The sequence below is a fragment of the Marmota monax genome, unplaced genomic scaffold, assembly GCF_021218885.2.
Source record: "Marmota monax isolate L192 unplaced genomic scaffold, Marmota_monax_Labrador192_F-V1.1 WCK01_AAM20220418_F8-fsc00024, whole genome shotgun sequence".
Lineage (NCBI taxonomy): Eukaryota > Metazoa > Chordata > Mammalia > Rodentia > Sciuridae > Marmota > Marmota monax.
Window position 1 is genome coordinate 33,409,849 of NW_026695224.1, and position 25,526 is coordinate 33,435,374.

The following is a 25,526-nucleotide window of genomic DNA, read 5'->3' on the forward strand; positions in this document are numbered from 1 at the left end:
AGGCGATGCCCACACTCCGCCCTGCGCTGTGATCAGGACGAATTCCCTTCCTGGTGGGGTCCTTCCTGGTGGCCTGCAGCTGCCAGGAGGCCAGAGCTGCCTCTCCTCTTGGGTCTCCACCTGGAGGCAGCCTTCCCACCCGGGAGGACTCCGGGAGGCCGCATCCCTCCTGCTTCTCCGAGGCCACAGAGCCTCTTGGTTGTAGGCGGAGTGACATCAGGGGGCTGGGTGGGCCCTCGGCACCTTGTCACAGGGTGGGCTTCTCCTAGAAGCCACTCCTCAAGGACAGGCCTCCAGCCAGGAAGGCAGAGCCTGGGCCACCAGCACCGCCGGGCGGACGGGGGGCGGCAGATGGCTGTGTGAAGCCCTCCTGTCCCCGCAGGGAGAGGTGGTGCCACATGACACAGGAGGAGCGGGACGACAGCCTGCGGTTCCACGAGAACATCACCTTCGGGCAGCTGGGGTAAGAGCGGCGGGCAGCCCCGACCGGTAGCTATGGCCTCCGCACTCAGGGTGGAGGACTGAGCCCCGCTGGCCTCCCTCCAGCTCTGAGTCCCCTCCGGGCACCGCGTGGGCAGCTCCCAGTGCTGGTGGCTCCCGGGGTACCCGTGCTCTGCCTCTGGCTGGCCACCCAGGCGGGCCCCACGCGGGACCTCCGGCCCAGGGGGCGTCTCAGGTCCCTCCCGCAGCAGGAGCGGGAGGTGACGGCCGTGTTCCCTTCTAGCACCTTCACGCACAACATGCTGGCCTTCGGGCTGAGCAAGACGCTGTGCCGCGAGTTTCTGAAGAAGCAGGCAGTGATCGGCCACCTGGACGAGGGTGAGCCCGGCCCGGCCACCGCCCGGGCACCTGGGGGCGGGGAACCCGGGCGGGTTCGGGTGGCTCCTCTTCTCTCCCAGGCCATGCAGACAGGAAGTCCCCGTGTCTGGAGACGGAGCAGCAGGGTGGGCAGGGGCCTCCTGCTCCCCCGCACAGCGAGGGTTGGGGGTGAACCTGCGCTTGGCGCTCTGAGCCTGATCAAACCCAGCCACCGGTGCCACCTGATGGCCCCCTGTGGTTCTTGAACCCCATCCCTCAGAGCCGTGCAGGGTGGTCACAGCCCTGTTGCAGCAGGGGCAGGGGCACTCTGTCTTCTGGGGTCCCCAGGACATAGGCCACCCCATTCCTAGGCCCACTTGAAACTCGTGCCCGCAGCGTGCTGGTGCCGAGCTGTTCACCAAGCACCCTGTGGCACAGCCCTACCTGGAGGGTGGCAGAGGGCCCACAGTGGCCTGGAGGGTGCCCGTGGCCAGGCCTGGGGGGAGCTGTGGGGCGCCTGTCCTGGCCACCCCCTCTCTTCATGGTGACATCGTCTTCTCTTCCAGAGCAATACAAGCTGCTCAGTGACCACATTGAGCAGATGGCCACTGAATAGGAGACGGAGGGCCTGTGCTAATGTCCAGGGCAGCCACTGGCTGTCCCCACCTCTGACCCTGCATGACACCAGCGGCACCCAGGGCTGCGCCGCGCAGCCCTGGAACTAGCGGTTAGAAGAACCCGGCTGCCGTCCTCCCCTCCCTGCTGCCTGCGTCTGTCCCTTGGGTCACATGGCTACCACGAGGGACCTCTGCACCCTCAGTGCTAGGCTGTGAGTGGAGAGGGCGAAGGAGCCGCCTCCGCGCCCTGCTGAGGGCCAGAGGGGCAGGCTGGGCTCGGAGGTGGACAAGTGTGTGGGCACCTGCAGGGCCGCGAGTGAAGGGTGGGCACCGTGGCTGTGGGACAGTCCTGGAGGCCACAGCAGCTGGGCAGTGGCGTCCTTCCCGGAGGGACGGCCCCACGCTCGTGTCACTGAAGGCAGGGACATTGAAGACTCATGTCATTGAAGCAGCTCCAGCGAGGCTGCGGGCAGTGGGCAGCGTGGACTCTCAGCTCCGAGCTCTGAGCGCAGGCCTCCACCCCACAGCCTCCTCCGGGAGCCGTGGGGACCTCTGCAGCCCAGCCTGGGCCTCCGCATGGCTCTCCCTCCTGCCCTTCGACGCCCTTCAGCCACAGCCAGGACCTGGGCTTCCTCTGCATGTGCCAGGCCACCTGTGGGGACGGAGTGCAAGCCCCAGCGCCCGGCGTGCTGGCCCAAGCCAGCCGTTCCCCGTGTGGACAGCAGCTGGGTTCCCTCTGCCTCTGGCCGCTGCTGTTCTGGCCGCTGACCTTGACGCCAGCCATGGGCTCCTCCTGGGGCCCCTCTTCCCTCATCCCCCTCAGTGCACAGACTGAGCCACGGGCTCCCCCACGAGCACCACTGACCCAGTCTGCTGGTCACCCCTCAGTGCCCAGGATCCTCCCTGCAGGAGCCCCTTCCCCAGCGTCCCGAGCAGACCCTGAGGCTTGAGCTGATGTGGCACATGTCCTGATGTTGGGTGATGATGGCGGGTGGCCCCACGTGCTCTCTGGCGAAGGCTGCCTGCAGGAGGCGGGGGGCCTGGATGCATGCAAACCCCATCTACCCAGCGATGCCACCAGACAGGGCGGGCTGCGGCCACTGTCTGGACGGTGCAGGCTGGTCCCAGCCACCGCGCGTCTCCACAGACTGGAAGAGAGTCGAGCTGGTGAGGGTACAAAGGGACTCTGCCCCGCAGCTACCTGGGAAGCTTCTCTTCTTAGTGTCCCCTCCTGGCTCCAGTGCCAGCCTCCTGTGACGTGCCCTCCTGACGGCCCTCGGTCGCCTGCCGTCGCCAAGCTGCCCTGGAGGAGCCGGCCCCGCCAGGCCCGCAAGGTGACGTGGAGGTCTCTCCCGTGTTGTCACCAGTGTCACTGAACTGCGTGGGCTTCACGGCATCCACGACACCCACCTGTGTGTGGAGAAGGCCAGCCACTCTGACCCTGCGGGCTTCAGAAGCACCCTGAGACCGGCCCCCGTGGGCCCTGGAGCGGCCGCTCGAGGAGGGACATGGACGTGCGACCTCCCTTGATCCTGGTTCTCGCAGACCCGGCTCAGAGCCGGGGTGAGTCTGACTCCGAGGAGCGTCACCCGCTGGGCGTGGCCTCACAGCTCAGCTGGAACAGAGCTGGCCGCTGGGGACGTGGCGGCCCAGTCCCTCAGGGTCTCCCCACTGTCCCCTGCCGACAGCTGGCTTTGGTGAGCAGTTCACTTTCAGGTATCCCTGGCCAGTGTCTCCAGGAGGCCGGTCAGTGTGACCGGAAGGCCTCAGCCGGCCCCCTGAGGCGTCCTCCCCTCCCCTGAGCCTCCTCCCCAGGGCCTGGCCACATGTAATGACTTGGGCGTGACTCGGACACCCTGCTGGGCACCAGGCACTGCAGATGGGCACAGGGGGCGCCTCCTGCTTCCCACGAGGAGCTTCCAGCCCCAGCAGGCCGCGCGTGGGCAGCTGGAGCTTCCAGGGCTGTCGTCAGATTTCCTGCCGCCTGCCTGACCTCCAGGCCACGTGGCTCCTGCTGAGGCAAACAGTGCGAGCAGGACAGTGGGCGACGGGCCAGCACGTCCCTGCCGTGAGGCCGTGCCCGTGTCCAGGAGGGCCGTGCTCAGTCCAGCTTGCAGTCGGCTGTCTGTCGGGGCGGGGGCCTTCGGCTGAGAGCTCAGGACCACGAGAGGACCAGGAGAAGGGCCAGTCTCCATCTGTACATCAGCACCTGATGCTCACGTCCGTCCACAGAACGCGGGGCCTAGAACCAGGCCACAGCGGAGACCCGAGGCCTGTTCAGAGCCAGAGCCACGTCTGCCCAGTGTCCTCCCTGCCCTGAGTGGAGGCGGGGCTGGTGCTACAGCCGCCCGCAGGGCAGAGGGTCTCACGGGGCAGAGGGCTGCAGCTGTGAGGCCTGCTCCGTGGCTGCTCTATGGACACCTGCCACCCAGGAGCACTGGCTGTCCTGGGTTCCTGGTGAGAGGGTCTGGGCTTCCCACCGTGAAGGAGAGTGAAAGATTCCAGCCTGGCGGGCCCTGGAGCTGCCCACCGACCCTCTCGGTCACGCTGACCGTGGCTCTTGAGTCCTCAGGGGTCCAGGCAGGCCCGATGGCCTCACCAGCTCTACACCTGTCACCTGGAATGCTCACGTGGGACACCAGGGAGTCCAGGGCTTTGCCAGGCACAGCGGGCATAGGGGCAGGGTATTTCAAAGCTGGAGAGCCCCTTGTTGTGGGAGAGGGAAGGGACTCTCGGGTGGCAGTGGCCCAGCCTCGGGAGGTCTCTGCAGGCCCCTCCGGCTCCTGGCTCCCCTCGCTCCTCTGCACCCCGCCCAGCTGCCTCCTGCACGTCCTCCAAGCCACTCACCACGGGCAGGTCCTCGGGCTCCGTCTCCTTGAAGAGCTTTGGGTTAGGGGAACCGCACTGGCCGGACGTGCCTGGCGGACTGGTGGCAGTGTTCAAGTGTCCACACCGCCCGGCCGCCTGTCTGTCCTCCCCCTCACGCACTCCTGGGCCTGAACAGGCGGGCGTTGGCGGTCAGAGAGCAGAGGGAGGAGTGCTGTGGGTGGTCCGCACGGCAGGCCCACCCCACCAGGACCGTCCCGCACGGGCTCTGGAGAGGCTTCCTTCTGAGCTCTGTCCCACTTACACCTCTTGGCCTGTGTGTCTGGTGTCCCTGGGGAGGATGGGTCGCCGGACCTTCGTGGGGCCAGCCTGCCCACCGCCAGTGACCAGGCCCGTCCTGGTGCTGTCCTCAGTTCAGCTTCCCTGAACAGTGTCCCTGGCCTGGGCAGGGCTCTGACAGTGTGGGCACCCAGCCCTCCCCTGCAGGGGACAGTGAAGCTCTGGGCACCCTCGGGGCAGAGTCCAGCCTACTTGCTGGGGACTGTCCCTTCCAGCGTCAGTGGACAACCTGAGAAGGTTGGGTCGAACATTCCACCAGCAGGAAGCACGTGTCCCCTTATGACAGCGAGGTCAGGATCCGGCTGACCACAGCCTGACTGCGCCCTGTGCTGCTGCTGGAACCCCGAGGTGGTCACCCTGTGCCCTCATCCCCTTCTGAGTCTGTCCTGGGCCCATTCTGGCCTCTAACCATCTCCTTGGTGGCGACCCCATGACGCCAGTGTTTTCTGTGTTAAGTGGCCTCGTGTCCCACAGGTGATGTCCTAGGAGTATATTTTAAGGTTGAGAAAATTTCAAGGTTGAAGATCTCAAAGCAGCTGAAATCGCAGCTGTTCCCTGGGGAGGAGGAAACATCTGTGTCTGTGTCACACCTCGGACTGTCGGAGGTGAAACGGGAATAAATTATCTTTTTAAAAACGGTGTGATCACGTCTGCGAGCCTGCCCACGAGGACTTTTGGCTGCATTTGCAGTCTTCGCAGTCACGTCAGAGGCCTGGGGCGTAGCTCAGAGGAGGAACACTGGCCTAGCGTGACCTGGACCCTGGCCTCTATCCCTAGCACCAGAAAGAGGGGGGGGGCAGTTAAGGGTCAGGTGGGTGGCTCCGCAGGAGAAACCGACTTCTCCCCAAGGCTGCGCCAAGGGCCAGGAAGAGGAGCAGCCCTGCCCATGGACGGCGTGGCCACTTGGGGTCAGTGATAGAGAATGAAGGTCTGCTCCTGGGCTGGAACCCGGCTGGGCCACGGTATGGCCTCCCATGGAGGGGATCCTAATCCCGCGTCCTCGAATCCCGTCCAACTGTCTCACCTTTGGGGCGGCAGGCTCCATGGCCCGGCACCCACCTAACCCGAGCCCACCCTCCCAGCTGGGCTGCCTGGCTTCCATGGGCAGCCCCTGGTAGCGGCTCCAGTGCTCTGGCCTGGCAGGGGCCCGAGAGCCTGGGCCAGGGAGCACAGCAGGCTGCAGGGACCCCCAGGCCAGCAGCTGGGGTGGGAACCACTCCCCTTGGTGGCTCTGGAGGGCAGGACCCCCAAGTGGACTGGGCACACTCCCTGCCACTTGGGGGCGCTGCCCCTCTCAGCCAGTGTGCAGGGAGGGCCTGGCCAGTGGGGCTGCAGGCCTGGGGTGCCCTGGACCTTTCCCTGTGCCTGGGGGACCCCACCGTCGCAGGGGCAGCCCTGGCTCAGGGGCCAGCTCCAGGGAAAGGCGGCTCCTCTTAGGGCCAGGGCACGGGCAGGGCTGACCGACGGGGAGAGGCCGTGTGTTTCCACCTCCCCAGCAGACCCCGCGCCTCAGCCAGACCTTCGGGGAGCCTGGTGTCTCCACTGCACACAGGGCAGGGCGGGAGAACGTCACCCCCGGGCCCTGTCCTGGGCGAACAGGAGGAGCTCGACCAAGGGCAGAGCTGAGCTGCTCACCGCCCACCCGCCTCCGTGCGGAAGTGGACCCCGAGGGGCTCCGCGGCCAGTGTCCTGCTAAGGAAGGAAAGGGACCCACTTCCCGTCTTGCTTTATGGGAACACATTTATTATTCAAAATTCACAAAACTAAACAAAGAGAACGCGCTCCAGCTTCCAAAGCTGCTTCTCTGCTAGGCCAGGGCATGGCCGCTGCCAGCCCCCTGCGCGGTGTCCCCAGGGCTCCCTCCGGGCCTGCTCTTCAGGCAGCGCTGGGTCAGGCCACAAGCATCTGGCCCCCGGGGGGCACCTCTTCTCTGCCAAAGTGGGGACAAGCACTCTGTTCAGTCCCCTGATTTCATGGGAGGGGACGACAGGGCTTTGTTCCTCCTGTAGGTAGAAACCTGCACAAGTGGCCTTGGGGACGGGGGGGGGGGGGACGGAGAAGGGTCTGTCCTCAGCGACCAGGAGAGAAAACCAACAGTGTGCAGGTAGGACCGGCGCCAAGGACAGAGACTCACCGCGAGGGGCCTCGTCCCCCTTCCCCTCCTGCCCAAGAAAGAGTCTCGGAATTTTATTGCTTCTTTCCAAGTGACCACCCAAGGAGACAGTGACAAGGCGGCCCTTGGCGACCATCCAAGCTGCTCCTAGGAACAATGGGCCTCTCTGCTCGCTGGGCAGAGGGGAAGAGGGAGGCCCCGCTCAGACAGCTCACACTGGTGAGCACCCACTGCGTGCCAGGCGCTGCTCAGCCCTGGGACCACACAGGGCCAGCGCGGCCACCTCCCTCCAGAAACCACGCGTGCAGTGGGGACACGGCGTGGAAGGTGTGTGTGCTCACGGTCCCACAGACGGCGTAGAGCAAGGGGGAAATACACAGTGTGACCACTCCCCGTGCAAAGTCATGCCAAGGACGGCCCACTGTCCACACCTCCTGCCCTGCGGACAGCTGGCGGGCCTCAGTTACCCTGGGAGGGAGCGTCCTGCTGGGCGAGTTGGGCGGCTCCTGCAGGGGTCCAGCAGCGGGACCTCTGGTCGTAAAAGTCACTGTGGTGAGGACGCTGGCCCCACAGTGATCCCAGAGGAAGACGTGTGTCTCCCACTTTGCTGGTGAGCAAGCCGTGGCACCCACGTGGGGGCTCAAACCCAGTGCTGCCCAGCTCAGAGCGGGGCGTTTGCCCACGAGGCCGGCTGGAGGCACCATGGGGCGGGCAGCCCCCAGCCACGGTCTTTGGGGGACTGAGCCATTGGGAGCACAGATGACCCTGATTCCGCACCGTGGCCCCTCACGGTGCAGCCTGGGACACAGCTGGGGGCACTTCCCTCCGGCTCCACGTCCCTGTGGGACATTCAGCCCGTTTGAGATTCTGCTGCCCACAGCATCACGCCGGATTTCAGATGCAGGGCGGGGCTCCGAGGGTGGGGCTGGGACAGGGGAGGTGCCCAGGCTTCAGGCCCTGGGCACACCTGTCCACATGCCGACTCGGTGGTGCATGGCATTCAGAGACACCACCTCGGGTGTGTCGAGAGCCCCAGCCTCACCCGTCACGCCCTTCGGGGAGGGGCAGGCCCCTGGCTGGCCTGGGGAGGGTCAAGGACCAGCAGGCAGCCTCCTGCAGACCGCCACCTCTTCCTGTCACCCCCGAGGCCTGTGGACTTCCATGACGTGTCGTGGTCCCCAGGTCACCCCTACACATCACATCGTGGGTCACAGCTGAACTCGTGCATTGGAGTCTGACCTGGGCAGAGCACGGCGAGCCCGAAACCCGCGGGACGGGAGGCTGTGCACACGGCCCGTGAGGAGGAAGGCTGCCGTCAGGCACGGGCACCACCAGGAAGGGGAAGGGTGGCCGCGGCCTGCCGAAGCTCCTGCTCAGGTCGCCTGCCTGGACCCCAGAGCCGCAGGGTGCAGTCCTGGTGCTTTGGGCCCCTCCCCGGGGCCTGGCACCTGCTGGTCAGCCCCGGGACATGGGTCTGCTGTGCTTCCAATATCAGTGTGGGTGACCTGTCCCCAGATCTGAAGGCAGCGTGTCACGTGGGCCTCACTGAACACCTACTCGGCCCAGGCACAGGCCTCCGTGGGGGTGGGGAGCCGCAGGTGCAGGGCCCACCTGCCCCAGGGCCCGGTCAGCCCCGTCCTCCCACCTGTCCTGGGAATTCTGCCCTAATGACGGGGCCCCTGCTCCTGTCCCCCGAGGTCCTCCTCCACCGAGTCCCCACTCTGCTCCTCTTCTCTCCTCTGGCTGCGCACGGTGCTCTGAGCGCCCTGAACAACAGTGATTGTCACCGTCACCACCCTGGTCGTCACAGAAACAGCCCAACAGATACAAGCCAGTCCCCAGGGCCCGTGCCGCCGCAGTGGCTTGGGAGAAGGCCTGGCTGGGGCTGCTCTCCTCTTCTGCTCTAGGGAGGATGATCCGCAAGCCCGAGCCCCACACCACCACCCCCCCCCCGCCCACCACGGCTCTCAGGACCACGCCTGCCCTGGGGCCCGGGGCCGAACTTATGAAGGTCTCCTGTGAAGGTGCCCAGGGCTGTGAGACGACAGGGGACCTGACTGACTTCTTAGCCCTGCCCCCAGGGGTCAGGACACAGGTGGGGACCTGTCTGCAGTGGACACTCCTCAGAATGCCTCCAGGGGGCGCTCGGGGCACACACTGCCACAGGGAGCCCCCAGCCGGCAAGGGGCGGCGAGTGCCTGTCCCCTTCAAGGCAAAGCCCAGGGCGGATTCGGGACCCAGCGCTGCCCTATGCCCTGGCCTCCGGGTGGCCCCCATCCCGCTCCCTTCACTTTGTCCCGGGCTCCGCTCCCGCCCACACCCAAGTCTCACCTGGCTGCCTGGAGGCCACGGCACACATGGAGAGGGGCTGGCATCCAAGAGGGGCCGGGCCAGGTGATGCCCCGACCCTGCGTGCATCTTGGCCCTAAAATCCTGAGGAAGGACCCGGGCGGGGGGTGAACACAACTGGCCAGCTCAGGGTGGGAGTGGGAAGGCTCCGGCCAGCTCACACCAACGGGGCCCAAGGTCCTAACTGGGCCTTCCTGCCCGTGAGCCCTGGCGACCTTAGCAGGCCCTGAGCGGGTGTTTTCATCTCATCTTGTAGATGGGAAAACTGAGGCCCAGGGAGGCCGGGGAACAGGTCCACAGTCAGGAGGAAGGACGCTGGAAGGCACCTACCTGAGCCTGGAAGAGCCCGTGGAGATTCGAGGTGGCACCAGAGCCTTGGAACTGGGAGGGATCCCCTGCCCTCGAATGCCAGCCACGCTCGGGGCCCACGTCTAACAGAGCGGCAGAAGCTGCCTCCGTGCTGCCCGCATCTCAGGGCACTGCTTGGAGCAGCCGCCATGGGTGAGGGAGCCCACTCCATGTGGGAGCCGAGGTGGGGTCAGCTGCAGCCCAGTGAGGGTCTGGGGGCAGGCCTCGAGGGAGTGTAGCATGTCCCAGGGCCCCTCGCCAGGAGGACACGTGCTCGCTGGGTGCTCTGCCCAGAGCAAGGGCACCGTGACTTCTCAGGCACCGGGCCTGCCGATCGCCTGGCCCTCACCTGCTGATCGCCTGGCCCTCACCTGCCTACCGCCTGGCCCTCACCTGCCGGCTGGCGGGAGCGGCCTGTGCCTGACCGTCATGTGTGCACACAGGCCAGGGAGCCCCATCAGCCTGAGCCACAGAGATGCCAGCATTCAGTGACTGCCTCACAGCCTGCGTGGGCACGTTGTTACAAGAATGCTTCTCTACTCAGGTCCCACCAGGGTGACGGGCACTTGGTACTTCATGGCCAGACGGAGCGTGGGCCGGGAGGCGTGCTGCTGGCTGTCTGAGGTGTTGCGCTGCCCGTCGCGATGACCACATGACATTCCAACGACACCCAGAGGGGGGTGTTTCACCCACCCGGCCCACCTCCGCCGAACACGGGGACACCCACAGAAACAGACTGAGCAGCTGGACAGGTGTCCTAGGAAGGCCCGTGGGCTTTTAGGTCATCAGGACACAGTCAGGACAGCTGCAAAACGCTCCCAGCCGACTGCCCCGTGAAGGCGGAACCCAGGTCACACTCCAGCCCAGCCACCCAGGGACAGCGGGGCTGTGCCCACCTGCAGGTCTCTCTCAGGGCTGTACTTCTCCAGCGTCTGGAAGGCTCTGGAATACACCTCCACCGCCTTGGCATGGAAGACCATCTCGATGGTCACGAAGTCTGAGAAAATCCTCTGTGGGAGGGAAGCCCTGTGACGTCAGCACCCGCGGGGCGGGGGTCCTTCAGGGAATTTCAAGGTCAGTTTTCGTTTATTTGTGTTTGAACTAGATGATGCTGTTGCACGGCTCAAAGTCAGACTGCAGGAAGTCCTCGCTGAGGACACCTGCCCCTTCCTGCCCTTCCCCTCCCCTTCTCTTCCTTGAGATAGAAACTTCCAGAAGGTCCCTGGAGGATGAGCTCTCCTTTGTCCTGGTTACTGGGCTCTCCTGAGGCAGGAAGCTCTCTTCATTCCTGCCTCCCATTGGCCCGTGGGCAACTCTGACTGATTTGACCCCCCCCAGCCCCGGGGCACTTGGCTGGTTTCCAGGTCTGCTGTCGGGGATGCGGCAGTCACAGAGACCCTCCACAGACACCCTTTCATTCCCGGCTGGTCTACCTGTGGGTGAATCCCAGGGGCCCAAGGTCAAAAGCACTGGGGTGGCCATCACACTGCCCATTTGCCCTGCCCCAGAGGGTACTGGACGTGTGGGAGGGCTGGTGATCAGGAGGACCTTCCAGGCCCAGTCCTCAGCCCCGCCTGGCTCACGACGGCCTTCCCCCTCAGCGGGCAGTTGTCTGCAGGCTCCGGCTGCAAGTGGGCCTCCCTGGAGAGCAGGGGGGCTGCAGGGAGACGCCGCCCAGCCTGGAAGCCATGACGACTGACCGTCCAGTTACACTTCTCTGGATCAGCTGGCCCTGGTGGTCTCTGCTGCCCCAGGCCCAGGCTCCTGCAGGGCGGGGCCCAGTGGACAATCCTGCCTGCCCTGGCCCCAGCAGGACACAGCTGAGTGCCGGGGTGGGAGGGGGCTGCTGTTTGAAAGTTCAGGGAGGGGGGAGTGCCACAGTCTGGGGGAGGGAGGGGTCCAGCTGGGCCGGGAACACCTGCCTTCCCGGCCCCCCCCAGGAGGCAGCCCGGCCAACAGCAGCTGTCAGGCTGGAGGCTGGGTCGAAGGCCTCCTTCCCCTCTTGTGGCAGGTGGCCCTGGGGAGCTGGCCTGCCCTCCCCGGCTGTCTGCCTCCCTGCGCAGGGGTGTAGAGTATTCCCAACCTACAGACCCCTGGGAGCCCGGTGGAGCAGCGGTCCACAGAGTGGGCCTCATCCTCAGCAGGGTCACCCAGACCCTCCACTTAGAGTCCCCAGCCGCCCTTTGCCCTGTGGCTAAAGAGCCCTCAGGGGATTTCTGAAGTGCACCCAGGAAGAAGGTCGCAGCCACGGGACCATTTTGTTGGAAAAGTGACCTGAACCCAACTTTACGGTAAAATTAAAGAGCTCAAGTTCTCATTTTGGTCTTTTACAGTTTGGAGAGCTTGGTGGGGTCGGTCTGGATAAGGGTCTCTTGCAAACTTGAGTCTGTCCTTGCGTGCTCCTGCTGACCCCTGGCCGTGGTGCCCACAGAGTCCTGTACCCATCAGGTGCTTCACAGCAGTGGCCGAGTGCCCTGGGCCTGCGGAGCCGGAGCACCGATAGCCAGTTCCACTCACCCGCCCGGTGTCGGTCCTCGCTCATTCACTCCGGCTGGCCAGGACCCAGCAGGGGACACGCCCTGCAGGGAGCGGCCATTTAGCGAGTCCTCCACCCCTGGGTCAGGGCTCACCGCACACCTGGTCACATGACCTGTCTCCTCCCCCAGGGTGCAGCTCCGGGGGCAGGGTCTGGCTGGCTGCTGTGGCACGGTGCCCGGCCACAGGTGTACCCAGCGTCTGTTAAACCAGTGAGCATGTTAAATATGGCACCATCAGCCCGGGAGAGCTGCCCGGGGCGGGGGGGGGTGCCTGCCGGCCTGGGTCCTGGGACCCTCCCCAAGGAGGCAGGTTGGGGCCTCTGAGGGAGGAGGGGGTCACTGTATTTGGTGGGGGTGGGACCTTCTGGAGGGCCACAGCCTGTGCCAGGCCCCGCGGTGACAGTGCTGGCACCCACACGGAGTCCCTGCAGGATGGCACCGCAGACTAGCCCTCCAGGAGCCCCGAGGATTGCGCTCTCTCCTTAGGATGGGGGAGCCCAGCGTGGTCAGCAGGAGAGACAAACCGGACCTGCCCTTTAGAGAGCTGGGGTGGCTATGGCTTGGAAGAGGGACAAGAGGGACAGAGGAGCAAGGGAGCCCATGTCAGCTCATCCCGAAAGACCAGGCCCCGGAGGCCTCTGCAAGGCGGCTCTGGGCCCGGCTTCCGCTGTGCCGGGGTCTGGGGGGGAAGGCACCCGTGGCCACCTCTGCCCTCAGCAGGCTCCGTCCACCCAGCTCTCGGGAGAAGTCAGGCCACCTGGGGGTCAGGGTGCGAGAGGCCGAGGGCGGAGACAGGCTCCAGGGCAGGGAACGGCCTCCTGCCGGCCAGCTGTGCCGGCCTCCTGCCCCTGCGGCCAGGAGGGACGGTCCTGAGAGCCACGTGGCACGGGCCCATATACTCTTGATGCTCACACGCGTGTGCAAACACACACCCACCTGGAGGTCCCTCAGCTTCTGCCTCTGGAAAGCGTCCACCGTCTCCTCCAGCTGGTGGGTGGTGCGGCCAGTGTCCACCGAGGCCCTCTGCACGTTGGTCTCTGCCTGACCGCAGGGTCCAAGAGGCAGAAAGTGTCACAGGTTGGTTCTGGCCCTTAGATGCCCCTCTGGCTGTCCCCAGGCCCCGCAGCCGTCTCTCGGGACAGCGGTCCGCCTCACAGGATCGCCTGACAATGTGGTGATTGAGGGAGTGGCCCAGTAAGACCACGGCTACAGGGGCAGGCACTGGAGGTGGACAGACTGGCTTGTAGCTGTGTGACCTCAGGCGAGCCACTGAACCTCCCTGAGCCTCCATTTTCTCACTTATAAACAGGAGGCCATATAAGACCTGCTCTGCAGGTCTGGTGTGGGAATTGCACAGTGGGCACCCTGAGCTACCAGACAGGTCCTCCACAGTGGGCGACAATTAATTCCTGTGAGCAGAACACTGTGGGTGATCAGATCCTTCACTGCTTGGATGGACATGAACAGACACTAGGCTATGCCACGCCTGGGCACGGAGGACCTGGCTTCCAGAGCCAGCACTGCTGGGACTGAGCCTGAGGGTGGCCCAGGATTGCCGGGTGAAGTGCGGGGGTGACGGGCCAGGCTGGAGCCACGTGGGCTACTCAGGACTCCTCCCCAGGGTCTCAGCCCCGGCCTTAGCCCTCAGGAGGGTGGCCCCCAGGGTGCCCACATCCCGACCCTGGGCCCTGTGGACACGTCTCCTTGCACAGTGAAGGTGAGATCAAGGTCACAACTGCAGCTCCTCCCCAGATGGTGACTCGGGGTGGTCCCAGGACGAGGGGCGGTGGGGAGGAGGGCCAAGGGGCTGTGACCACAGGAGAAAGGACACGGACATGGGGGGGGCACAAGCCAAGGGACCCGGGGCTTCTGGGCACTGTGCAGTCCAGGACTGGGGTCCCCCTGGCCCTGTGCCCATCTCCGCAGCCAGGGCACAGTAAGGAGGGCGTTTGTGCCAGTTCAGCTGGGACATCTGAGGCCACTTGTCACCGCAGCAGGGATCTACCTCATGCAGAGACCCTCCAGTCCCACCCACCAAATGCCTCCCCAGAAAAATGTCCTTGGGGGTCAATGGCCCGGGGGGTGGGGGATCCGACTTGCACCCATCATAGGGGTCTTGCGAGGTCACTCACTTGGTGACAAGAAGGGCACGTGTGGCCAGCCCTCCACCAGCCCTGGCCGACCCCGTCTTCTCCACCAGGCAGGGCGGGGCAACAGAGGGCGCCTGGTGTCCCTCCGCCTGGCTGGGCCCTGCGGCTCTGGCCCCTGATGCTGACCCCTGCACGGCCGGCCTCTGCCCAGGTGAGGCTCACCTGTGCTTCCCGAGGTCTTCCACTATCTGCCTGCGATTCTGCCCACCCGGCTCACGAGCGACACTCACCTGGGACTGAGAAGGGGCAGTTAAGGAGCCAAGGGGAGGTCCAGCAGCCCCTGGGGTGGCCACCCCTTGCAGCCCCTGCCCGGCAGGCCCAGGGCGCAGAAGACCCCAGTGGGCGCCTGGGTCCTGCCTGAGCCCCAGGCCGGCGCCGAGGAAGGATACGATCATCTGCCGGTCGGAGGGGGACTTCCGCCTGAGCTTCTCCAGTTTCTCCAGTTGTTTGATCTCATTTTTTTGGACACGTTTGAATTTCTTGATCTCGGCCTAAAAAAAGTCGAGGGTGTTTCCCGGGGCCCTGAGGGCCAGCCCCACCCGCCGCAGGGGGCCCTGGCTCACCCGGGTCTGCTTGATCTGGGCGCCGTACAGCTTCAAGGGCATGACCACCTTGGTCTCCAGCCTCTCGACCTGGGGAGCAGGTGGCCATCAGAGCCAGACACTGGCCACCCTGGCTGGCGTTTGTGGAGTGCCGTCTGCACCCCAGAGCTGCCTGGGGTGACACCCCCACCTTCTGAGGGCAGTGAGCACCGCCAGGGCTGGGGACCGGCCCCGCCACCAAGGATTCTGCAGTGTGGCTGGTCCCACTGTGCCCTGTCCTCACCAGTGAAATGACTGGCCCCCAGGACTCTATGGCAGGTCAGTGGATGGGGAGGCCCTCAGGAAGACCAAGCCTGACGTGGAAGTCACGAGGGTGCCCATCGGGCAGGGGCCAGAGGCCACAGCTGTCCCCCATCTCTGCACCACTGCGCAGGTGGCAAGGAGCCTCGTGTTGGGGACAGAACTTATGCTGAGAGTCAAGGCTCGGAAGAGAGAGGACGTCAGTACAGCTCTTTCCTACGCCAGGGCCCAGTGTGATTTCAGATCCCCAAACTGCCTCGGGGGCTCTGGCCACGTGGGAGGGCAGGAAGCGTGGAGACACAGGGTCCGCCGCGCAGCCGCTCAGTACGCAGCGAGGTGGCCGGGGACACGAAGGCAGGTGCGTGGAGACCACCCCACTGTCCCTGCTCTGTCCAGGGCTGGAAACTGCAGCCTCCTCCACAAGGGCCGAGCAGGAAGGACAGGGGGAGGGGAGCAGGGGTCACCCCAGCCAGAGCCCGGAGCCCGGCCCGCGGCTAAGTGTGGGATGGACACTGCTGGGGTCACAAGCAGCAGGGGGTGGGGTCAGGGTGGGCACAGGAGCCCCCGGGGGCCACCCTGATTCAGGAGGCCCCGTGGCCTGGGGGATTACAGCGGAGGCAGCGGGTGGCGGCAGGAATCGCCGGCCTGCCATCTCAGTCCCCAGCACCGGAGCTCACGGCCCCTCGAAAGCCAGGCTTGCCCGATGGCCAGAGGCGTCAAATCCCCACCGAGCCTCAGCCCCGCCAGCCCTTCTGACCGTCGGTGGGGCGAACACCAGTCTGAAAGGACTTCTTTCCCAAGCGCCACGAGGGACGGACTCCCCTGCCCCTCCATGCAGCGGCCAGTCCTCTCTCTGTGTCTTTGAGACGCCTGCGGAGCTTGACAGACTGAGTGGACACCCTCCAAGCTAGATGACGTCCTCCTCCAGGCCTGGAGCGTCTCTGCTGCAGAACCGCTGGGGGGGGGCAGTGCCCTACTGTGGCCCGGCTCGGGGCGCGTGGGCTTGGGGCGCGTGGGCTCCAGGAGCTTGGCCCCGGGCTCCGGGTCCGGCCTCCCTGCTCTTTTCCCCTGGATAGGGACAGTGGTCCAGGCGCTGCCCGGCTGCCAGGTGAAGTCAGACAGGCTGGTGAGAAGCCCGCAGCCAGCGCTCTCCTGGGGACAGTCTGCATGTGTCCTCAGAACACTCTGCAGGGAGCTGCATTTGCCGGGCCTCGTCACCCACAGGCCCCTCTGTCCTCGCGGCCCAGGACGAGTCCTCTGGCTCCGCCAACAGAAACCTTCCCTGCATAAACCTTCTCGCGCTGTCCACGGCTCACGAGAGCCCCTGGGTGGCAGAGTCTCCTTCCCAGATACCCGCTGGCCGCCTTGGCCCTCTGTCCCCCGGGACTTCTGTCCCTTCTCCAGGCCCTGGGGCCCCGGGCCTGGCTTCCAGGACCCCTGGCTCAGCCCTTGTGCACCTCAGCCCTCGCCCTGAAAGCTGTGTGGCCCGGGCAGGGGATGGTGCAGTGTCCAGTCCTGGGGACGCCTCAGGAGGCACCAAGCCGTCAGGTCCCAGCCCTCACTCCTGACCTTGGCCACAGGCCGGGACCCCTCACCTCGGCCTGCCGGTAGTCCTGCACTTGGGCCAGGTCCTCCGCGAAGTCCCTCACGGCGGCCCGCATCTCGGGACTCTCGGTGTTGGCGAAGTCGACCAGCTGCTTGACCAGCTGGTCGGCCTTGTCCCGCAGCCGGGCCGTCTTGCGAGTGTAGGCGGCCAGCAGCAAGCAGAACTGCCCGAAGTACCTTTCAGCATTGGTCACCGCGCTGTCCATCAGCCTCACCTGGCTGTCCCTGGGGAGGCAGGGCCCGAGGGGCTGTGCTGGGCGGCAATGCCCGGCGGGGCCAGGGCGGCACCCCTGTGCACCAGGACCAGACTAGGGTCACGGTCACAGGAGCCACCGCAGCCTGTCCCTCCTGTGAGGCCAGCGCCATCCAGGCACCAGGCCCAGCGTGGCGCTCGGGGGCAGCAGGCCCAGGGAGGAATGAGACCCGCCTGTCCACCCAGCCGGTCAGCAGGGCCAGGGATGCCAACGGGCTTGCTCCCGACTGGCCCTGCCCTGGGCCCTCGAGGGGCTGTGCCCTGGGGCACCCTCTGCGCCCAGGCCTGGCTAGGGGCCTCGTCCCCACCCGGGTCCCAGGCTTCCTCTCCCTTCTCTGAACCCTACTGGGGGGGGTCTGCTTTTTGGTTTTTGATTTTTGCTTCCCTGCCCACCCAGCCTCCTCCCCGGCCAGGCCCGCTGGCCACAGCGTGGGGCCACAGGGCACAGCATGTGGACATGGCCCACAGCAGGCGTGAGGCGTCACCCAGGCGCTGCAAGCTCCTCGGGGTCCAAGATGCGCAGAGGGGCGTCCCTGTCACAGCGTCAGGTGGCACAGTCTCTGCCCTCGTCCCCTGCCCCGCCCCGGAACGTCTCCTTGTCTGGCCTCGCTGACGGCCCTCTCCTTGTTGTCCCTGTGCCCACCAGGCGCTGGGGCCCCTCCGCCCTCCCACCTCCCTCCAGCTGCTTCCCTGTCCCCTCTGTCCAGGCTGCCCCTCTGTGTCCCTCCAGCCATGCCCGGAAGCCCCAGCCCCCAGGAGCAGCCTGCAACCCCCGAGTCCGAGCTCCCAAGTGCCCTGCTAGGGTCACCCTGTAACTAAGGTGCCACCGTCACCACTTCAAAATCAAGGGCGCTGAGGCCAAGGGACAAAGGACCCGCTAGAGGTCACAAGGGGCTGCAGCTTCTTGTCTTCCAGGTGTGACCCTGGGCCTCCAGCTGGGCGCCACCTAGGACAAGCTAGAGGTGCCACCCCTGGGCCCGCTGGGTGGGCGGGTCAGATCCTGAGCAAGGCTGGAGGTTCCAAGAGGCCCACAGGGCGGGTCCCCGGAGGCCAGAGGGAAAGGGAGGCCAGTGGGGGAGGGGGTGGCAGGGCCAGTGGGGTCCAGTGGGGGCTGGAGGCAGGAAGAGGTCTAGGTGGGGAAGAGTGAGGGACACAGCGGACAGACATTGTGAACCCGGCTGCCCAGGTCTACAGAGCGCAGCGGGAAGCAGACCGAGGTGGGGTCTGGAGCCTCCATGGTCAGCAGCCCTGCCTGCCCTGGGCTCCGGGGAGGGGGGAGGGAGGCCCCCCCAGCAGCCCCCACTCCCCTCCTCTTCCAGGGCCTCAGGACCTGAGCAGCACCCTCTGTCCCCTCCCTGCCGGCCCAGCGCAGGCCACTCACCTGGAGAAGATGATGTTCATTCTGACCGGCGCCTGCTGTCCTATCTCTGGGAATGAGGATGGGCCCCAGGGGTCCCCCAGGCCCAAGAGAAGCCAGGCAGGCCTGGGCGCAGCTGTGGGGCCTGGGCTCCAGGGACGCTGCTACCTGGTTGCCAGGTGACGTGGCCACCCAGCAGGCCCTGGGAGCAGTCGCGACCGGTCGCCTGGCAACCCCTCCCTAGGGGCCAGCTTCCCAGCTGGCATGGGCGGGGGCTGCCCACTGCCCGGAAGATGGGGGCTCGTGGCTGAGCTGTTGAGTTCCCCGGGAGGCTGCAGGACCCCTGTTTGTGGGGTCAAGGGGGCCAGGACCTTTCCTACTTGCTGGCCTTCCCCAGGGGTCATACTCAGGGGGGCGGGGTCTGAGGACACTGGTCACTCGGGAGGGTGTGTGAGAAAGAGCACGGGGGAGGTTTGGGGGCCCTGAGGTCCCAGATGGACGTGGGGGGACAGGAAGGCGCTGGCCGGGTGCCACGGGTCCAGGGTTCCCTCGTTCTAAGTGGGGTCTACTCGTCGCGCAGACTTGAGTGCAGTGCAGAGGACGGTCCACGGGGACCATCCACGGGGTCCAGGCACTGCAACACGTGTCCACTTTGCTTAAAAGAAAGCGAAACATCAGCAATGGCGGGAGCTGGCGGAGTGGGGTGCAGGAGGGGGAGGCCGCACCGCCCCCCAGCAGCTCCTGTCCTTGGTGGGTCAGGTCCCCGTGACGGGGGAGGGTTACGATCACGCAGAAGGAGGGGCCCTAGGGTCAGCGGCACAGAGGCTCAAGTCCCAGAGCCCCGCTGCGGGCTCCTGGTCAGCTCCCTGTGCACCCCTGGCTGGGCCGCCTCGCTGGCCCCACGGTCCCTCTCCCCTTCTCAGCTCCCTTTACTTTTGGGGACTGTGCTGGGCAGAACAGTGTCCCCCCAAAAGGCATGTCCACCCCAGGCCTCTGAACATGACCTTATTTGGAAACAGGGTCTCTGCAGAAGGGAGGGGCCCTGGTGAGTCATCTGGAGCAGGGGCCCCTGTGCAGGGACATGTCCTTATAAGCAGAGGAAGCACCGCTGTCCAGGGGAGGCCATGTGACCGCAGCAGCGGAGCCTGGAGCCCGGAGCTGGCAGGCGGCACCACCAGGGATCCGGAGCCGCGGAGGAGGGGAGGCGCCTCCCGAGAGGCTGCGGAGGAGCACATTGCCCTCACCTCCCGTCAGACTCCGGTGCCTGGACAGGGGCGAAGGCCCACCCGTGGCCTGAAGTGCCCCATTTGGGGTGAGTTTGTGACGCAGACACAGGACAAAGAAGGCAAACCACCCACAGCCCCGCCCGCTCTGCCCGGGGCTGCAGGGGCCACCTGCCCCTTCTACACTCGGCCCCTCACAGGGACGCCTGCCCTAGGTGTGTGGACTGCCCAAGTGCAGGTCCAGCTCCCAGGATCCAGGGCTCTGTCTGGGCCTCTGAGCACCAAGGACCTGCGGGGTGCCCCTGCGCCAGCCTGGAGGGAGTCCTCCATGTCACATGAGCCGCCACCTAAAGTCAGTCTCTTTCTGTGTCCTGGGGGCTCTCCCTGGACGCCGCAGCTTCTCAGGCCAAGGACAGACTGCGGGGCCCATCCACGCGGGGCAGGGTCTGCACCGCAGCGGAGACCACGAGGCAGCTGAGGACCACGGGGTGGCAGAGACCCTCGTCCTGGACCTTCCTACCATACAGGGCTGTGGGACACCCAGTGGGGAGAGGGCAGGTCACCAGGTCTCAGACCCTTTAGGAGCATCATGAAAGCCGCTTCCTGTGCCCAGCATAGAGGGAGACACCTGGTGGTCAGAGCGGGGAAGGCTGGGCCCAAGGGTGGTGGACCCACGAGCTCCTGGCCAGGCCACAGGGGGCCCTCTGGGCTCCCTCCTCTCCCCCTCTCTGGCTATAAATGTCCCCTGCTGAGCCCACATGAGAGTGTCCAGCAGGCCTGGGATGGACTAGGCCGCTCCTGCAAGCCGCACTCTTGCAGGGAAACAAGAGGCAGTCACGTCTGCCAGGGACACCGGCATCCCGGCTGGCTTCTTCCCAGGTCCAGGGCCACGCAGCGCCTGCCCTTCCACCCCAACCAGGCTCCTTGAGCCGGGCACCGTCCCGGACTCTGAGGACACCGACTCCAGGTGGCCACTGTTCCCTTTGGAACAAGCTCAATTGGGCAGGAGTCACAGTGGGCTCCTGCCCGCCCAGGGCCCACCGCACGCTGCACCCGGTGTCGCTCTCATTTTCTGAACCATGAGCGCGAGTTGCAGACCATGCCCAACCCAGGGGCTCCCACTGCCCCGACACCACCCAGGAGACGCCACGGTCAGAAAGTGGCACCATGACTGTCCACCCCTCCTGCCCCGCCCCTCGCTGCCCCCTGCCCCTGCCCAGCTCCAGCCCCTGTCCCCCTGCCCCGCCCCCTGCCCCCTGTCCCCTGCCCCTGCTGCGCCCCTCCCCTTGCACCTGCCCCACCCCCTCCCCAGTGTGCAGGACGGAGGCCGCCGCCCCGACTCAGGCAGGGGACCCCACTCAGGGCTGCTGCCCACAATTGGCAGTGGCTTCGTGACCGTGCACGGGCCTGGTGTTTTGGGGAGTCACCTGCAGGGGCCGCGGGCTTGCGGAGAGGCCCTGGTGGGCGGGGCCACCAGCTGCCCTGTCCCCAGCCTGCCCTGCTCCGGCCCCCAGCCTTCCAGAGCCGCCCGACCCGTGGCGTTTGGAGGCTGCCCGGTTTCTTTATGGCTTGTGGTAGGCAGAGTGACTGTCCCCCAGGGCGTCCCTGTCTGTTCGAAGACCAGCTGACAGGGGGCCTCGTGGCAGGCTGGAGGCCCTGAGGTGTGACTGGGTCAGGGTCAGGAGGTGGGGGTGGTCCCGGATCCCAGGGGCCCGTGTCTTCACAGGGTCCTTCGGTCAGGTCAGGGGAGACGTGAAGAGGGACACGGGGTGGAGGGGCCCAGGGCCCTTTGAAGGAGGCTGCGGCAGCAGCTGAGGATCGAGGACCGTGGCACCTGTGGGAGCTTCCTGCCGCCCTGAGCGGGGGGCTTCCCACTTCTGACCCCAGGTAGAGGACGCAGCGAGGTGCCACGGAGCCCCTGCCCCAGCCCATGGCCCGTTTTCAACATTGCTGAGGCCAGCCTCAGCCATGTATGATCCTCCTACCTCAGCCTCCAGAGTTGTTGGGATTGCAGGCCTGCGCCCCTGAGCCGAGCCCGCGAGATGGTGTAGGCCTCTTGGTGGGTGTGTCCACCTGTCACAGCAGCCTCTGGAAACCTTGGCTGATTCAGAGTCTGGCCACTTGGCCGCTCGGGTCCCATCCCTCTGCAGGGCTGGTCACAGTGGCTACCTTGGAGGAGGAAGACCCCCCACACACACACTGTGTGGCTTCACAGGGCCGGTGACATGAGTTCCTTGCGTCTGTCTCCAAGTGAGGACAGAGCCTGTGGCCAAGGGACTAGGGTCGGGGTTGGCACAGAAGCCGCGGCCCTGCGCGCTGGCCCTGACCTCACTGCCCGGGTATTAAAACCCAGCGACTGGGGAAGCGGCGGCCCTGACGGCCTCGTGGTGAGGAGGAGACGCTTCCCGGGGTGCCCCGCGGTGGCCTTGATCCACAGGGAGAAAGGGAGGAAAAGCCCGGGGCGGACGGTCGGCCAGGCTGGCTGCAGGCTCTGCCCCGGGCTCTGCTGGGTCCTGCTCCGTCCTGCCTGGGGCTGCGCTGTCCTGGGCGCAGGCCCCCTGCTGCCCGGGCTCCAGGCCTCAGCTTCCTCCCCGGGACCTGGGACAGCCAGACCCCCCTTCCTCACGGAGCAGTCGGGGAAGACGGCCTGGGCAAGGCCTGTCCCTGCAGCTGCGTGGCCACGGGCGGTGTCGTTGCCGTCCAGCCCCTGCCCTGGGGCCGCGGGCCTGGCCGGGTGGCCCGGTGCGGGGCGGGAGGACGGGGTGTGAGGCGGAGCGGGGAAGCTGCCCGACCGCTGCCCGCCCTGCAGGGGACCGGCTCTGCGAAGCTTTGTCTTCTAAACAGTGGGCGCCGCGCTGCGTGCTCTCCCTGCACAGCGTTGGCACCGTGGGCACAGGGAGCTGGCGGTGCCGTCTCCGCCCCTGCCCCACCTCAGGACCAGGCCCCCACCAGGGCAGCCACAGTGAGGACCCCGTCCAGCCCAGGACCGAGTCCTGAGCAACCAGAAGCAGCCCACGAGAATCTGCAAACCCAGGACATCCACCCTGCGGGGCCGCGCCTTCCCCAGCGCCCAGCATCTGCAGAACTCAAGGCCCAGCCCCCAGGGCCCGCCTGCCAGGGAGGCCAGCCTTCCAGGGAGGCCCGCCTCCGCCCACGGGACAGCCGCCCCCTCCCTGGGGTTTGATGAGCTGCAGCCCTGGGCCCCAGGGTCAGGCCTGTGCCCTGCAGGCCATGGGTCTGGAGTGCCTCCCCTGGACGTCGTGTGCCCAGGGGTGGAGCCTGCTAGGAAGTCCAGGTGGAGAGCAGGGGGCGCCTGGCATGGGGTGAGGAGGCCCAGGGCGTGGATGTGGGGACACCAGCGCCCACAGGGGAGTCACCTCGCAAGCCGCTCTGCTGCTGGAGAGGAAAGGACAGCCCTGTAGCCAGGCCAGGCCCCGGGTCCACCCAGGGCCACCGGAGCACACTCACGGGGAGGCTCGTGGGCAGATGTACCCATCAGTGGCCTCCAGGTCCGCTGAGGGTAGAGTGCCCAAGGCCAGCTGCCCCGGTGGCTGAGCGGGGTGCGTCTTTCCTCAGATGCCATCAGCCACCGGGAGGGACAGCACCAGGCAGCCACTCTGGAAGGACCCATGTGTCCCCGTGAGGTGCAGGGCCTGGTCAGCTGGGCCTGGAGGGAGGAGAGAGAGCCCGGCGAGCCCTGGGGCCCAGGTCCTGTCCGGGTGGCGAGGTGCTCTGGAGGAGAGGCAGGAACGGTCGCGCACAGCTGTGAGTCCACTGAAGCCACCAAACCCGGCACGAAGACGGTGGAACTCAGCCACACAGTGCCACGCCTGTATCCTCGACCTCAGGAGGCTGAGGCAGGAGGACTGCAAGTTCAAAGCCAGCCTCGAGAAGACCCTGTCTCAAATAAAAAGGTAAAGGATGTGGCCCAGTGGTAAAGCACCGAGGTTCAATCCCCAGCGACTTTCCACCCTCCCAGGAGTTCTGGGTCATCTAGAGGACGGGGCCTCCGCAGCGGGCGTCTGCAAACCCCACGCCCCTCACGTCCACCAGGGACTTGGGCGTCTGCAGCTCCTGGTACCTGGGAGACCTGGAACCTGCCCCCTTCAGACGCGGAGCAGCCACTGCAATATTGATGTGCTTTAAGCTCATCAGGCTTTGAAGCCAGCAATTTGACCCCCTCCTCAAGATCTTACTGCTGAGGGTCACTTTGGGGGCTCTGGGCTGACCAGAGAGGGCACTGGTGTAAAAAAACAAAACAAAACAAAACAAAACAGCCTTTCACGGTTGCAGGAAATCTGACACGGCCACCTTTTTGCTTCTCTCCAGATGTCTCCGTGCCACCCAATCCTGCCTGCAAGGCCATCTCTTTCTGGACACTCTCAGTTTCATTGTATAGTCTTTTAATGAAAAGGAACGGGAAGGTACTGTTGGGCAGGTTGTTCACTGTGTAAGTGCATTGATTGAACACCAAACCTTGCTGAGTCCCCACCGCCCCCCCCCCCACCGTCCTACTTGAGCCCTGTTCACCCTCATCCTGTCCCTTTGGTGGGAGTCGGTGTCCTTGGCTCCTGCAGGCAAGAGTCCTGGAGCGCTCATGGCTCCCCAGGGTTCACAGCTGCAGCGGGACCCCGGGGCAGAAAGCAGGCCCCCCACACCAGGCACCCAGATCCTGTGGGTGGCGGAGGTGTGGCTGTCAGAAGACCAGGGCGCACCCAGGGCAGGGCTTCTCCTCGTGCCAGCTGCCCTGTCCTTATCTGTGACGCGGGCAGGAACGGCCTTTCCAGAGTGGCCACAGGGTTGAACCACAGTCACGCGGTGTCGGGCGCTGGCCCCTAGGAGGAGTCCCAGGGGCAGGCCACAGCTCCGCACGGTCAGCGTGGCCGAGGGCTGCCCTCCCCACCGGCCCCCTGGCCCGCGTGATGTCCCCAGCTGTCCCCAGGCCCGACCCGTGGGCAGTAACGTCTTCTGAACACAGGAATGCGCGGGGTCCTCGGTGGCGGGCAGAGCCTGGGGAGTGGGTCCTGGCATCCGCAGGCCCTTCCCAGAGGAGGCCACGGCCAGGTGCCCTGGGCAGGGTCTTCTCCTGGGTGGTCCGACCTGGAGTCGATGGCACAGAGCCCAGAAAGCAAGGCCAGGGCTGGGCCCGGCGCCGGGCCTGCCCCACCTGGCCCCGTCCGTCTGTCCTGGGAGCTGCTTGCCGTCCCCGGGGACCGTCCCCTGCGCTGCCCTGGCATCCCCGCCCGGTTCTCAAGTTACCTCCATTCACAACAGCGGATCCAGACCGTGAGACCTGGAGCCAGCCTCGGAGGAAGGGGTGGGAAATGTGGTCAGGGAGCGAGGGAGCCGGGCTGGGCGGGAAGTCACCCCCCACCCCGCCACCCACACGTGCCCTTCAGGGGCCAGCTGGGGGCCTTCCCATCTGTGTAGGGCCTTCTGGGCCCAGGGCTGACCCTTCTGTGCCAGGCAGGCAGTGGGGTTGAGCCAGAGACGCAGAGATTCAGGGGCAGGAGCCCTAATTAACAGCTACTCTGTGCTTCCCTCTGGACCAGGGTCACCAGGTACTGTTGGGCAGGTTACCTACTCTGCAAGGGTGCCTGGCTCCCTCTAGTGAGCCTGGCCTGGGGGTCATCTTTCTCACGATATTCACTGCAGGACTAGGCATCCTGGCTCCTGCATGGTGACTTCTAATGTGCCTAAGATGGCCCTGGGCCCAGTGTGACCGCCTCGTTCTCCGTAGAGATCGGCCCCTGTTGGTGGACAATGGTAACCTGGCGCTCCCGGCTCCTGACCATTGGCTGTGCCTGGACAGATCCAGGGACACTGTGCGCAAAGCCCCTTCCCCCCCACAGGCACTCGGTCTCACACAAAGTGGCACCTAGGAAACGGCATAGAACACGCATATCCTGTGACGATCGTCACTGAGTCCAGAGGGACCCGTGCTGCCGGGGCACAGGGCCAGCGCAGGAAGCCACATGTCCCCAGGCACACAACAGGGGCTGAGGGGCGTGTGCAGAGGCCCCCGGCGGCCAGGCCCCTCAGATGCCCCTGCCAGAGGCCAGGCTCCGGGCGGATCCTGGGTGACCTCGGAGCTGGGTCTAAAGTCCACTCCTTGACTGGGCCCTTGGGAAATGGCCTCATTGCTGGGGCCTCGGTGTCCTCGCCTGCA

General features: G+C 66.0%; 2 protein-coding genes and 1 long non-coding RNA gene across 8 annotated transcripts in view; 2 read left to right on the forward strand and 1 right to left on the reverse strand.

Moving 5' to 3' along the window:
* Nucleotides 1-5,216, forward strand: part of Kiaa0513 (KIAA0513 ortholog) — a 50,775-nt gene extending 45,559 nt beyond the window's left edge. For 4 of the 6 annotated variants that reach the window (XM_046434619.2, XM_046434617.2, XM_046434618.2 and 1 more), the window contains 2 exons: nt 383-463; nt 725-5,216. In XM_046434619.2, coding sequence (XP_046290575.1) covers nt 383-463; nt 725-1,064 — 421 coding nt within the window. In that variant the 3' untranslated portion in view covers nt 1,065-5,216. The remainder of the gene's footprint in view (nt 1-382; nt 464-724) is intronic. The other 2 variants (XM_046434622.2, XM_046434623.2) reach the window with 1 other exon arrangement.
* Nucleotides 5,217-6,294: 1,078 nt separating this feature from the next.
* Nucleotides 6,295-18,318, reverse strand: Cibar2 (CBY1 interacting BAR domain containing 2). The gene is made up of 9 exons (XM_046434624.2): nt 18,159-18,318; nt 16,515-16,749; nt 14,641-14,709; nt 14,467-14,568; nt 14,308-14,313; nt 12,864-12,968; nt 10,287-10,400; nt 9,025-9,126; nt 6,295-8,459 (listed from the first exon to the last, which is right to left on the reverse strand). The coding sequence occupies exons 1-9, from the start codon at nt 18,176-18,178 to the stop codon at nt 8,358-8,360; spliced, it is 855 nt and encodes a 284-aa protein (XP_046290580.1). The 5' UTR covers nt 18,179-18,318; the 3' UTR covers nt 6,295-8,357.
* Nucleotides 18,319-22,497: 4,179 nt separating this feature from the next.
* Nucleotides 22,498-23,784, forward strand: LOC124086437 (uncharacterized). Its single transcript, XR_006849800.2, has 2 exons — nt 22,498-23,271; nt 23,687-23,784. It is a non-coding gene; the product is annotated as an uncharacterized LOC124086437 (long non-coding RNA).
* Nucleotides 23,785-25,526: the final 1,742 nt, after the last annotated feature.